Source organism: Ambystoma mexicanum, chromosome 10 (genome assembly GCF_040938575.1).
Source record: "Ambystoma mexicanum isolate Mex_15411 chromosome 10, UKY_AmexF1_1, whole genome shotgun sequence".
NCBI classification, from domain to species: Eukaryota; Metazoa; Chordata; class Amphibia; order Caudata; family Ambystomatidae; genus Ambystoma; species Ambystoma mexicanum.
The window spans coordinates 923,468,298-923,481,303 of record NC_090932.1 but is presented as its reverse complement, the minus strand read 5'-3'; the positions used below and the strand labels follow the sequence as shown (position 1 = coordinate 923,481,303).

The 13,006-nt window shown below is 49.7% G+C and overlaps 1 protein-coding gene across 1 annotated transcript in view; it reads left to right on the top strand.

Moving 5' to 3' along the window:
• Nucleotides 1-13,006, top strand: part of ACTL6A (actin like 6A) — a 528,174-nt gene that overhangs the window by 225,668 nt on the left and 289,500 nt on the right. Inside the window, exon 10 of the mRNA XM_069618679.1 lies at nt 9,162-9,276. Coding sequence (XP_069474780.1) covers nt 9,162-9,276 — 115 coding nt within the window. The remainder of the gene's footprint in view (nt 1-9,161; nt 9,277-13,006) is intronic.

Below are 13,006 nucleotides of genomic sequence, written 5' to 3'. Positions count from 1 at the left end.
CTCAGTCTTTGGGGTTCATTGTATCCCAAATATTGTTTTCTTGTCCAAGTCTCTTGGATTTTACCAAAGTAATCTGGGTCACACATTGGTCCTCATGGTTTCTCCTGCCATTTTTACCCCAATCTGGTACCCTTGGTTCTTCAGATAGGGGTCTGGGATCAGCATTGTTCGGATCCTAGGGTACTTTCAACTTCCATTCCTCACTGGGTGCAGCAAGTAAACCTCAAATTGTCCTTGGGATAGGGCCTCTGATTCTTATCTGTCATTATCCAGGCGTATCCTCCACTACTGCAAGAATATCTGCTGGGCCAGGTGTTAAACATTGGCTTGCTGGCTCCTTCTTATCCTCTCTCCTTCCTCCGCTCATTGATATTTTCCTCTGCCTCTCCTCTGTACCCTCACTCCCCATGTTAGTTTACTTACTTCTCCAGCATTGGATCTTTCATGGATTCACATGCTTAGAATATTCCCCGTCGTCAGGCTGGGAATCCCCGGTACATTATATAGACCCTTTCCCGTAGGAAAACCTTTTTGACGCTTATGCGTCCTATCCACCTCGTTTTGTATCATGCGTGCCCGCGCCGTCAGGACGTCATGATATAAATACAGGCCCCGCCCCCGCGCTCCCTCAGATTTCAACCGTCTTTCAAAGTAGTGGGATCCTCGTGTTTTACTACTAGTGAAAACTAGGTTGTTTTTGTCTGTTTCGCTTCGGCGAAGTTCAAGTTCTGGAGAATTATGTCTGGAAAAGCGTTATTTCGCCCGTGTGCAACCTGTGGCCTCAAAAAGGTTTATGAAGGGGATGGCCACATGGACTGTATCTACTGTCTCCACCCGCACCACTTGGCGGATACATGTGAAATTTGTCAGGGTTTCTCCCAAAAAACCCTTAAGGACCGAAAAAGAAGGCTGGTCGACTGGCTTAATGACGGAGCAGGGGCCTACCCGGCTTCGGAAGTTGGCTCCTCGGCCTCCAGGGGTAAGTCGGAACCTCCATCTAAGAAGGTACGGCCAGCTGAAATGCGCTCTGAGGACAAGCATAAGAGGAAACAGGATGGATCCTCCTCATCACATAAAAAGTCCTCCTCCTCCTCCTCATCATCTAAGACGGAGAGGCTAGCGCTGTCGAAATCCTCCTCAGGGCAGCGTCCCAGGTCTTCCATGAGTCGGGAAGCCTCAGCCGGGAAGTCGGCATCCAAATTGACGACGAAGTCTAAGGGCTCGACGACGACGACGACTGGCTCGTCGACCTCGGTGTCATTGACGATGCCTATTACCGTTCAAGCAGCAGCGGTGGGGATTCCCTCGTCGACGGAGACTCAGTCCATGGCTTGGCTGCCCGAGGTCTATGACCCGATCCCCCCGGAGGTCTTACTGCAGCCAGACACGGCCGGCTCGGCGGAAGGAGAAGGTGATCTGGTTCTGCAGCCATCGGATTTAGGCTTACGGCCTTCCACGTCGACTACGACGAGTGCAAACGGGGGTGTGGTACCGATATCGTCCACGTTATTGACCCCCCAGACAGTTTTGTCTCTGGATGTGCTGAATACTCTTCAGAAGCTCCTGCAGAGGCTGGATACACAGTTCCCTCAGCCCGGGACATCATCGTCACTTTTGTCTGTACCTTCCGTCGACGAGCAAACTTGTACAGCTCGATCGACGACGAAGCACCCATCGGCTCCCCAGGCAGTAAAAGATCGTCCTCGAGCACAGGAGGAGGGTGAGTTGTCGGAGTCCGATTCTGTACGGGGTGACTCAGGGTCCGACATCTCCCTGTCACCTTCGAGGGACCCAACATGGAATTCGGATGTAGAGGTGGAGTCTACGAGGAGCCAGTCACAGCCATCTCCCCCGGATGATGTGGGAGCCTTCCATGCTATGATGGGAAAAGCTTGTTCCGAATTCGGCTTGATTCCGGAGGAGCATAAGAAAGACTGTTTCCTTTTTGACCATATGGGTCAAAGGAGAAAATCGGTTTTTGCCATCCCAATCCTGGACCACGTGTGGCAAGAAGGTCTCAAAACGATGCGCCATCCGTTCTCGGAGCCCGCCATAAAGGGACAGATCGAGAAAAAGTTTAAAGCTCCGGAGTCCACTCCAAAATGTCTAACATCACAGCCTCTGTCTGACTCGGTGGTGTCGGCGGCAGCGGCTAGGAAGGCCAGGGTCCAGCAAAAATGTTCAACGCCACCTGAAAGTGAGGCTAGGAGACAGGACGCCTTTGGAAAGAAGGTGCTCTCGGTCGGAGCGACGACCGTAAGAGCAGCCAATTCCTTAGCGATCGTGTCACGATATGATAGGGAAATGTGGCACAAATTAGCCCCTATCCTAGAACACCTGCCAGACGAACACCGGAAAGCAGCTATGCTACTGGTGCGGGATGGCGAAGAGGCCTCGAACCACGCTATCAATATCGCAGTTGACCTAGCAGAATCTGGGTTCAAACAAATCAACCATGGAGTAGTACTTCGTCGGCAAGCGTGGCTCAAATGTACTACTTTCCGTCCTGAAGTACAGTACAAAGTCCTTGACATGCCATGCGAAGGGGAACACCTGTTTGGCGAAAAGGTTGATGAAGCGCTGAAAGGGATGAAAGAAGACACGGATACTGCTAGGTCCCTCGGCGCCCTTCAAACGGGTAGAAATTTTCGTTCTTTTCGCCCCTTCAGGGGTGCTTCTGGAAACTCCCGCTTCGGAGCCTCGAGGGACCGTGGATTCAACAGGCCCTCTTACTGTCATGATCTCTGCTTCCAAAAGGTCAGGGTTTTCCCAACTCCCTTGGAAGCAGATCCATAACCCAGGTTCCGAGTGCCAACCAGTCTCAATTGGGACCTTTTGGACCCAGTCCTGGCGCCAGTGGCACCAGGCTCATAAATATGCCCAGTCCCAGCGCTGGAAGCGCCGGGCTCATAATGCTTGGGTGGACTTGCCTTCAGCAGACCATGCTGCTTACTTGCCTGCCAGTTGAGCCTCTGATCCTCTTCTGTTTGGAACTACTTTTCCTGTTGGGTGGGGCTGGAGCCACTCCCTAGATTCAGAACACTGGAACTCTTCTGGAAGGCAGGAACTCTTTTCTTACCAGGAACTCTTTTCTTACTTAGGCGTGGCTGTGGAAGGAGATACCTAAGCACTACAGGAGGCTATTTAAACCACACCCGGTGGATGAATCTTGCTTTGCGTTATTCTGCAACCTCTGCAGCAGAACGCTCATCGTGTCTTCTGCATCCGGTCCTGGGCCTAAGGAAAAAGGCTTACCATCCTGAATCCAGTCTTCAGCAACACCTATAAAGACAAGAAAGAACAGGTTAGCATTCCGGCATCTGAAAGGCAAAGGCTTACCATCCTGAATCCAGTCTTCAGCAACACCTATAAAGACAAGAAAGAACAGGTTAGCATTCCGGCATCTGAAAGACAAAAGTTTACCAACTCTTTGCACGCTCCGGAGGCCTTCGGCGCTGCATCCCGCATCTGAAAGACAAAACAAGGTGCGTTTAAAGACATTGGGGAACTTTAATACTCACGTGCCATTACTCCTTTCCACATCTAATCCAGTGGGTATTCCGGCACCCTGCAGCCGCTCCGAACTCGTACCTGCAAAATAAAAAGACAGTTAGAGCGCATAGTGAAGCAGGCAACAAGCGCTTACTTACGTGCTTCCAGGCGCTTCTATTCATCACACGGGCTCCATCTTCAACTCACTTCAGCCCGTCATCCGCCATCGCCGGAACCCTGCAAAACAAGAGACATCATTACTAAAGACTTTAAAGACATTTGAATGACTCGAAACTTACCGTTCGTGCAGTAAACGATGGACAGCAGTCCTCTGAAGTCAAGAGGCCTGCGCTACCTATCCAGTGAAGAAACTGGTTACAGCACCCTGCCCCGAGGCAGATGGAGAGCTCGGCATTCACTTACCTAAGGTGAGAGCGTTAACCTTTGGGGGTCTACAGGAGAGGAGAAGAGGAAAGAGATAGGGACACCCCAATAACCCCAGTTCATTAACCCCATATTTTCTATCTGCAGACATCTTACTCTACACGTCAGGCATACAGTGCACAGAGGTCCAGCCCAAAGAGCCAACCGGGTGCTACACATCACCTTTGAAGATACAGTAGTCGCCCAGTCAAGACCGGCGCCTCTGCGAGAATCAGGTGAGCGTTACACTTACTCTTCACAAGGGTTCAGGCGAGCGTCCCAGTCGGCACGTAGAAGCAGGGATTATCAAGCCTCCAGACGGCGAGGCTCAGGCCCTTAGTCAACGAAGACCAAGCAAACCAGCAACCAATGACGGCCTTCGGAACGTCCTGGGGGGGTCGAGTCTCTCATCACTTCGACCGATGGAAATGCATCACCACAGATCGATGGGTCCTAGACAACGATTCGCATGGGTCATGCGCTGCAATTCAAAGACAAGCCTCCGCGTCTTCCTCCTTTATTCTCAACACAGCCCCACCTCCGAGTCCTACGACAAGAGGCGGCGCTTATGTTGCAAAAAGGGGCGGTAGAGAGAGTTCCTGTAGCACAGGAAGGACAAGGAGTTTATTCCAGGTTCTTTGTTGTAAAAAAGCCAAACGGCAAATGGAGGCCCATTCTCGACCTGAGGGTACTCAACAAGTGGCTAAAGAGCCTAAAATTCAAAATGCTAAAGCTCCAAGAGGTTATCGGGTCGGTGCAACCCATGGATTATCTATCATCACTAGACCTTCAAGATGCTTATTTTCACATTCCAATACGCCCACGACACAGGAGATATTTAAGATTTGTCGTCGGGAGAAAGCATTTTCAGTTCAAGGTCCTCCCTTTCGGGCTCAAGTCCTCCCCCAGGACGTTCACCAAGTGCTTGGCCCCTATAGCGGCCCATTTAAGGAAGGACGGTCATCATGTCTATCCATATCTAGACGACTGGCTGGTCAGAGGTTCATCCAAGAAACAAACACGAGACAGTCTACGAGCCACAATGTCCCTCTTGCAGGAACTGGGCTTCGCAATAAACTTCAACAAGTCCTCCGTAGAGCCTTCGAGGACCTTGGTCTTCCTAGGAGCGGAGTTTCATACACACACAAGCCTGGTGAGACCATCCAGCGAAAGAATTCAGAAACTTCAAAACAAGGCGTCGGAATGGAGAGACGGTACCAAGGTCTCGGTGCGCAAGTACATGTCCCTGCTAGGGACCATGTCGTCCTGCATTCCGCTAATAAACAACTGCCGTCTGTTTATGAGGCCTTGCCAGGAATTTCTAGCGGACCGTTGGGCGCAGAGCCGAGGTCGCTGGTCCGACAGACTGGTCGTCGACGAACAACTAATTCAAGCACTCGGCTGGTGGAGAGTGTCTACTCCTCTAACGAAAGGGATGCCTCTACTGGAACCAGAGTTTCAAAAGACGGTGGTGACGGATGCATCGCTGAGCGGATGGGGAGCTCATCTGGATATGTTACAGGTACAAGGCCGTTGGTCCTTGCAGGAGTCCTCCCTTCATATCAACCTGCTAGAACTGAGAGCAGTGCGATGGGCTCTAAAATCTTTTCTTCCGCAACTGAGGGACTCGGTGGTGCGTGTCATGACGGACAACACCACTACGATGTTCTACTTGAGAAAACAAGGAGGGACACGTTCCAGATCCCTATCGACGGAGGCACAGAAAATCTGGCATTGGGCCCTACAACACAACATGAAAATCTTAGCGTTCCGCCTACCAGGCGTGAGAAACGTGGAAGCAGATGCCCTCAGCAGAGAAATGAACGAAGTTCACGAGTGGGTACTGAACGACCAGCAACTACAACAAGTATTCAAGAAATGGGGACACCCGTCCATAGACCTGTTTGCAACGAAGAACAAAAAAAATGCCATCAGTACGCAAGCAGATGGCCTCAGAAGGGCTCTCTGGGGGATGCGTTCTCCTTCCCATGGACGAACAAATTCATGTACGCATTCCCTCCATTTCCCCTGGTCCGGAGGACATTACAATGGATCCTCAGGTACCCATGTCGGGTAATTCTGGTGGCCCCATACTGGCCCAGACCGGTGTGGTTTTCAGACCTGCTACACTTAGCGGCGGCGGAACCGATGAGATTCAAGAAGACCCCCGACCTTCTGTCTCGACAGGACGGTGTTGTTTGGCATCACGACCCGGACAACCTCCAGTTGACGGCCTGGCTCCTGACTTCGCCGAATTTGGTCGGCTAACGATTCCGGAGGACTGTCGGCGTATCCTACAAGCGGCAAGAGCACCTTCCACAAACGCCTCATACGCGTACAAATGGAAAAGTTTCTGTCAATGGTGTGAGGATCAACCAGGCTTGGCCCCGCAATCGATTAAGCCAGAACAGCTCCTTCCATACTTGCTGCTCTTAGCTCAAAAGGGCCTGTCGGTATCTTCAATAAAAGTACACCTAGCAGCCATTTCCAGGTTTACTCGTCGACGGCACTCGGCACCTTTGTTCAGCGACCGCCTGATTAAACACTTCCTTAAAGGCCTCTTTCGGATTTTCCCTCCAGAGAAGAAATTTCCGCCGGAGTGGAGCCTCAATCTGGTCTTGACATCTCTTATGAAGCCTCCTTTTGAGCCAATGTCATCATCGTCTCTAAAGTTTCTGTCGTGGAAATTGGCCTTCCTAGTGGCCATCACTTCAGCACGACGTATTTCAGAAGTTCAAGCTCTAATGGTAGACCCACCATACTTACGATTTTTCAAGAACAAGGTAGTCCTAGCCACTAACCCGCAGTTTATACCAAAAGCTCCTTCGGTGTTCCATAAACACTCCTCTATTGTGTTGCCTACGTTTTTTCCGGAGCCATGCTCGGGAGCGGAGCTCATGCTACACACATTGGATGTAAAAAGGGCTCTTAAGTTTTATCTCCATCGTACGCAACCGTTCAGAGAAACGAGACAGCTGTTTGTGGCCTATGGTTTGGGTGCTAAAGGAAAAGCCATTTCGAAGCAAGGACTGTCAAGATGGGTGTCATCTACCATTTCGTACTGCCATTCTAGGGCAGGGAAGCCTCTTCTACGACGGCCAAGAGCTCACTCAACTAGAGCAGCGGCATCGTCGACGGCACTGTGGGCCGGAGTCCCTCTGGGGGACATTTGCATGGCGGCTACCTGGGCGGCTACACACACCTTTACCCGCCATTGCTGCCTGTCGCAGCAACATGCCGAAGATACCCGGATGGGACAGGCGGTGCTTCAACACCTATTCCAGTAAGGTAAGCCCCGGCTGAGGGGTTGCATCTTATGAAATCTGTATGTGGTTCGTTTTCCTGTGTTAACTATTACTGATGTATACATGATCATAGGGAACGGGCTTTGCGAACAAAGTATATGGGTTTGCATACACGCCTCCTCTTGGGTGGTGGTACTGCTGTGTAATCTATTCTAAGCATGTGAATCCATGAAAGATCCAATGCTGGAGAAGGGAATAGTTTCTTACCTGTAACTCCATTTCTCCAGCATTGGTATCTTTCATGGATTCACATGCGCCCACCTGCCTCCCCTGAACATGCAAACCGGTTCCCCCACTACTTTGGGGGCCGAAATCTGAGGGAGCGCGGGGGCGGGGCCTGTATTTATATCATGACGCCCTGACGGCGCGGGCACGCATGATACAAAACGAGGTGGATAGGACGCATAAGCGTCGAAAAAGTTTTCCTACGGGAAAGGGTCTATATAATGTACCGGGGATTCCCAGCCTGACGACGGGGAATATTCTAAGCATGTGAATCCATGAAAGATACCAATGCTGGAGAAATGGAGTTACAGGTAAGAAACTATTCCCTTTTATTCCCCCTTCGAACCCCTGTTATTTCCCTTGCTGTGCTCCAGCACCCCGACCCCATGCTGCTATTCCATGTTTTACTCTGCATTCTTAATCCCTATTCCTTCTGCCTGATTTACTCTCCCTTTGTATTGTTTCCGGGTTGTGAATTGGTGCATCATGTGTGAATGGCTCTGTAGCTCCGTACTGACTGTGAGTGGGGAAATTGGTTGGCACAGGCTCTGCCGGAATGCAAACTTCCTCAGTGAGCTTGGTTGTGACGAGGGCTACCCTGCGATTCTGCATACTGAGAATAGTTCACGGCCGACAGCCATTTTGGTACTGTTTGCTGGCCTCCACAATCCCTGTACCCCAGTTTGCTGTCAGTTGTGGAACCAAATCCGACCGAAAAAGCGTATGCTGTCTGAAGCGCAGACAGGTTTTCAGGACAGCACTCGTGAGCGCGCCAACAAACCCATGAATCTTTCTGATGTTCTGACTATCCTCCCTATCTGCATCATATGATCCACATAACCTTGCAGGTCCATTGGCAGGATGAAGCTCTAACATTTGCTAAATTCGTTTTTCTTAATTCTGGTCCCGTTGTCCGGTGAGGGTCTTGGGACGGGGGGAGGGGTTGGCAGGAGGTGGGGGGGATTGACAAGAAACCTTACACAAGATAGGCTGCTAAATCTGAACATCCACAGTATGCCTTTTGGAGCTGCATCTGCGATTGAGCAGTGGTCTCTGGCTCACGTGTTGTACTTCGTAACATAGCACATAATGACTGCTCTTCTCCTAGACATTAAGCCTGTCTCATCAGTCTTTGCTCCCACATGCGTGTTACTCAGATCTGTATACCAGTCCTGTTAAAAATGGATTGTGTACCCTGCTACACAATTGCTGGAATCATTTACTATAAGTTCTGAGAGACATCTTTCTATTTTTTTCACAAAAAAAATAAGTGTTTTTCATCACCATAAGCATGGTAAATTGTCTTTTCAGTGTTGTGCTTATTTTAATAACATTTTGCATATAATTGACGTTTGTTCATGGGACAAATCCAAGATTTCCAAGTAATTTGGTGTATTTAATGTTGCTACGTTTCTTTTCAAGTTTGCATTGCTCAATTATAGGCAGTCTCCGAGATATTGGCAAGGCACAGCCATGCATGCGGATGTTGCCAGTCGACTTTTCGCCCACATGCAAGAAATGGTAGTGAGGGCCTCATCGACTCTTGAGGAGTAACTTTTGCAAAATATTATAATGTATGTAAACCATCTTTAAAATAACAATTGCAGTTCTTAATATTGGATTGTCATATCAGTGAATTGCTTTAAAGGTAACCTGCAGTGCAATGTATCTGTTTTACAATCTCTATAACAAAGTAACCTTCCACCCCCCTAACAGAGTGGCTGCACAGATGCCAACAGTCCACTACGAATTTCCTAACGGTTATAACTGTGATTTTGGAGCAGAGCGGTTAAAGATTCCTGAGGGATTATTTGATCCTTCAAATGTAAAGGTAACTGAGCAGAATTAGTCTTTAAATCGCGCTTAAGTTGCTGTTTCCTTTTGTACAAGTTTGTGTCTAAAGTGGACTGTGGTTAATAGATTGTTTCCATCCTACCTGTCAACTTAATTAAGCACTTGTAGCATGCATTCAGATTCATACAAATCCATGTTAGCCGCCTTACCCCCTACTCTCCCAATCCCAAGGTCTACCCTGACATTAGGCAAAATACTGCAATCCATTTTTTAACTGGTTCTTCAGTCCTTAATCTTGAAAGCAGATTGAGCAATATCCCAATAATCCTGAAGCTTCTTCACATCACGTCGGGTGCAGATTGAATTTGATAGGAGTGCTCTATGAATATTAATCAGATTTAGGCTGATTTTGCTATGGCTCAAGTGGCCAACTAAAAGTGTTTGTGCTGTGTGTGGGATGTCGTTTAAAGGGTCCTTTGGTGCGTTTTAAAATGAGGCACAAGGACCTGCTCTGATGGGGACACAGTTGCATCAAAATGACCTTAACCTCCCTTTTCCCAAATCCATGTTCACTGACCACATTCCCTTCATGCCTTGTGTTCTGTCTTTATCGCTCACAGGTCAAATGTGTTTGTAATTCTCTCCTTTCCACAAACTCTTGTCTTGTTTGATCCCTCTTGCTCACCCACCTCTCAGAACCCTGTTTTCTGTACAATCCAAACCTTTGTTTCCCTTTCCTCTTGTGCAGAACAATGGCAATTTTGACAAATGGTAAGTGTTGGGGAGATTTATCCGTTTAAGGTTTAATCCCCTCTCCTAGTGAAACCCCCAAGCACTTTTTGCTGGACTTCTGGAACTTTTTGTTCTCCTGAATGAGGGTAGCCTTTTTCCCCCCCCTCATTCATTCTTACTTGCTGTAACCAGGGCAACTTTGTTCTTTGTTTTTCCATATCTTGTGGATTCTTGCTTTCCTCCATATTGCTTAAAGGCATCTGTATTACACGTTTGCAGTACACGGCACCCTATGTGCAGTGTTGGTGGGGAACCTTTGGTTTCTCCTTTCATATTCTTTCATTTTCCCATAAGAACTGCTGTTCTTAAAGGGGTAGTTCGGTCAGAAATGTTATCGGCCCAATAGATCAGGCATGTATTTAAGCGCATACATCGATCGTTAATTTTTTTTTTTTAAAATGTCTAATGCAACTTAGCAGGGTTTTTCTCACTTTAACATGTGCATAAATGACGGGTCGGGGTACTGCTCTCTTGTGTTAATCTTATCCATTGATGCATGGCCCTAAGTTCAAGTGCCCTTGCAGCACTAATTCAGATCACCTGTCCCTCAATCTGACCTCACTAGACGCTCACCATGAACTCCACCTGTTTTAATGATGTTGGTGGTCAGCGTAGCCAAACGTACCCTGTCATCACCAACGTTATAAAGTTTATTTTGAAGAAAACAGCAATAGTCGGGAGCGTAACAAGGACTTTTAATTTTTACCTAACGCTGAAAAGAGTTAATTGGGGCTACGAAAACATCAGTGACTTTTCCCAATAGAGGTTATAGCTAGCGAACATCCCATGGTTCTACGTTGATCTTAGAATGCTGATTCTGTTCGGGGGGGCGCTGTTGCGCACTGAGAAGATGGCCGCTTAGACCTGAAGCTCCCGCGCCGCCTTCACATCCTGCGCTGATAAATCCGTCCTTGGGCTGGCTGAATCGCTGTAGATTGGTGTACCGGTTGCGGCCGGGCTCGGGCGTCATTTGTGAAAATTTGAGCCCCCAGCGGCGCTGCATTTACGAGCTCTGCCCCCGCGGAGTTCCGCCGGCGCGAGCGGCGCTTCCGAGCCGAATCCTGGTTCCAGGTGAACTTAATCGACAGTCAAGGCTGCAGGGCTCTGCGGGCCGCTGCTGGGCGGGGCTTTCTCCTTCGCGCCGGATTCCGTATCCTTCTGTGAGGACGCTCTGGAGACTCGCCGCGGCGCTGGATGGCCTACCCTTCCCCGGTCCTGGCTTTGACCCGACGCTATCTGCTCAACCACCTCTCCTGATTCTGGTATTATCCGACTCTCGCTGGTGCTTGATCCTGACGCTGCCAATCCAGCGAAGTAAGCTGTTGCCGGGTGCGGAGCCCCGCCGGCGCCGCTGGGTCCGTAACCCCCTGGGCTCTTAATCCCCCCTTCGGACGTGGGCCCCCCCTGCTGCACCACCTGCCACTCCGAGCCCCTCTGCTTGTCTGCGCGGCTGGGTGCCGGCTACACGACATAAGCGGACCGCTGGGCCCACGCTCTTTTCATTTGGGACACTGAGTCTGCTCTCTGTGGGGTGGGCCGCGACGCTACTGAGATCCGTTTCCAGGTCCAATACACGTAAGTGAAGACACAACAATGGGGGAGTCTGGTAAGTCAAACAGAGCCACCAAGACCCCTGAGGGCAAGAAGAAGGGCCCCATGGACACATTTACCAATACGGCTATCCAAACTGTGGCAACTTGCACGCAGCCAGATGAGGAAGAACAGATCGAAAGGGATGTGTTGGACAGGGAGGATAAACTGGCCACGCTAGTTCAGAACAGATTTTTGGCTGTGAATACTAAACTGGATGAGATAGTAGCTACCATAGGCTCACTGAAGCCCAGGATCGATAAGGAGAGTGCTCGGGTCACCGAGGCTGAAGGCAGGATAAGTGCTAATGAGGATACTATTGGGCAGCACAGCCGTGATAGATCTTATATTAAAGACACGATGAGCAAGCTCCAGAGCAAGTGTGAGGACCTCGAATCCAGGTCCAGAAGAAACAATGTCCGCGTTGTAGGTGTGGCCGAATCCTTCGGCAAGGGCCAGATGGAGAAACACATGGAAGAACTGTTTAAATCCTTATTTGGGCCTGAGGCACTGTCTGAACACTTCCTTGTTGAGAGGGCGTACCGTACCCTTGCCCCGGCGCCCAAGCCGGGGGCACCACCACGAACCATAATTGCTCGTCTGCTGAACTACAGAGACAGGGACACAATCCTCCGTTTGGCTAGAGAGGCCGGCACATTGCATTACGAGGGAAACCGTATACATATCTATCCTGAATTTTCCGCCTCTGTCCAGGCTAGCAGGCGGTCATATGAACCGGTAAAGAGACGCCTTAGAGAATGGCAGATCAAGTACGCCTTGATGTTCCCGGCCAAAATGAGAATCCAACATGCTGGAAGGTCGCACTTTTTTGAGAACCCATCTGAAGCACTATCCTACATCGAATCTTCTATACCCCGCCCTCCGAGGGAGGAGCGACCTGCCCCGAACAATAGACCCCGGCCGGCGGACTAGGAATCACATATTTTCATGATTTGGCATTCAGTGGCTTTTTGGCCCTTGTGATGGGAGATAAGTCAGCCATCTCCTGTGTGCGATGGCGCTGGTGGCAGGGGATGGCGGTCATGTGAGGCAACATGGCTACCCCGGGAGTATTCCACAAGTTTGCGATTGGTCACTGTCGAGTTGGGGTAGATGGTGAGGGTGGTGGGTGGGGTGGAATGGGGAAAGTTGGGGACTGTTTTCTTCGAACCCCATGGTTTGTGGTTGGATGGTTACCCAGCTGCCTGGGTCTTTGCTTCTGGAAAGTTTTGTTGGAAAATGTTTATGTTACGGTTGAAACAAGTGGTCTGGAGAGCACTAGCATGGTCCATTATGCCTGACTTGAAGTCTGTGGGTCTTGGGTTATTATCCTCGCAATCGTTTTGCAAGGTTCTGCTCACGCTTTGAGGGTTAAACTTGTTTCA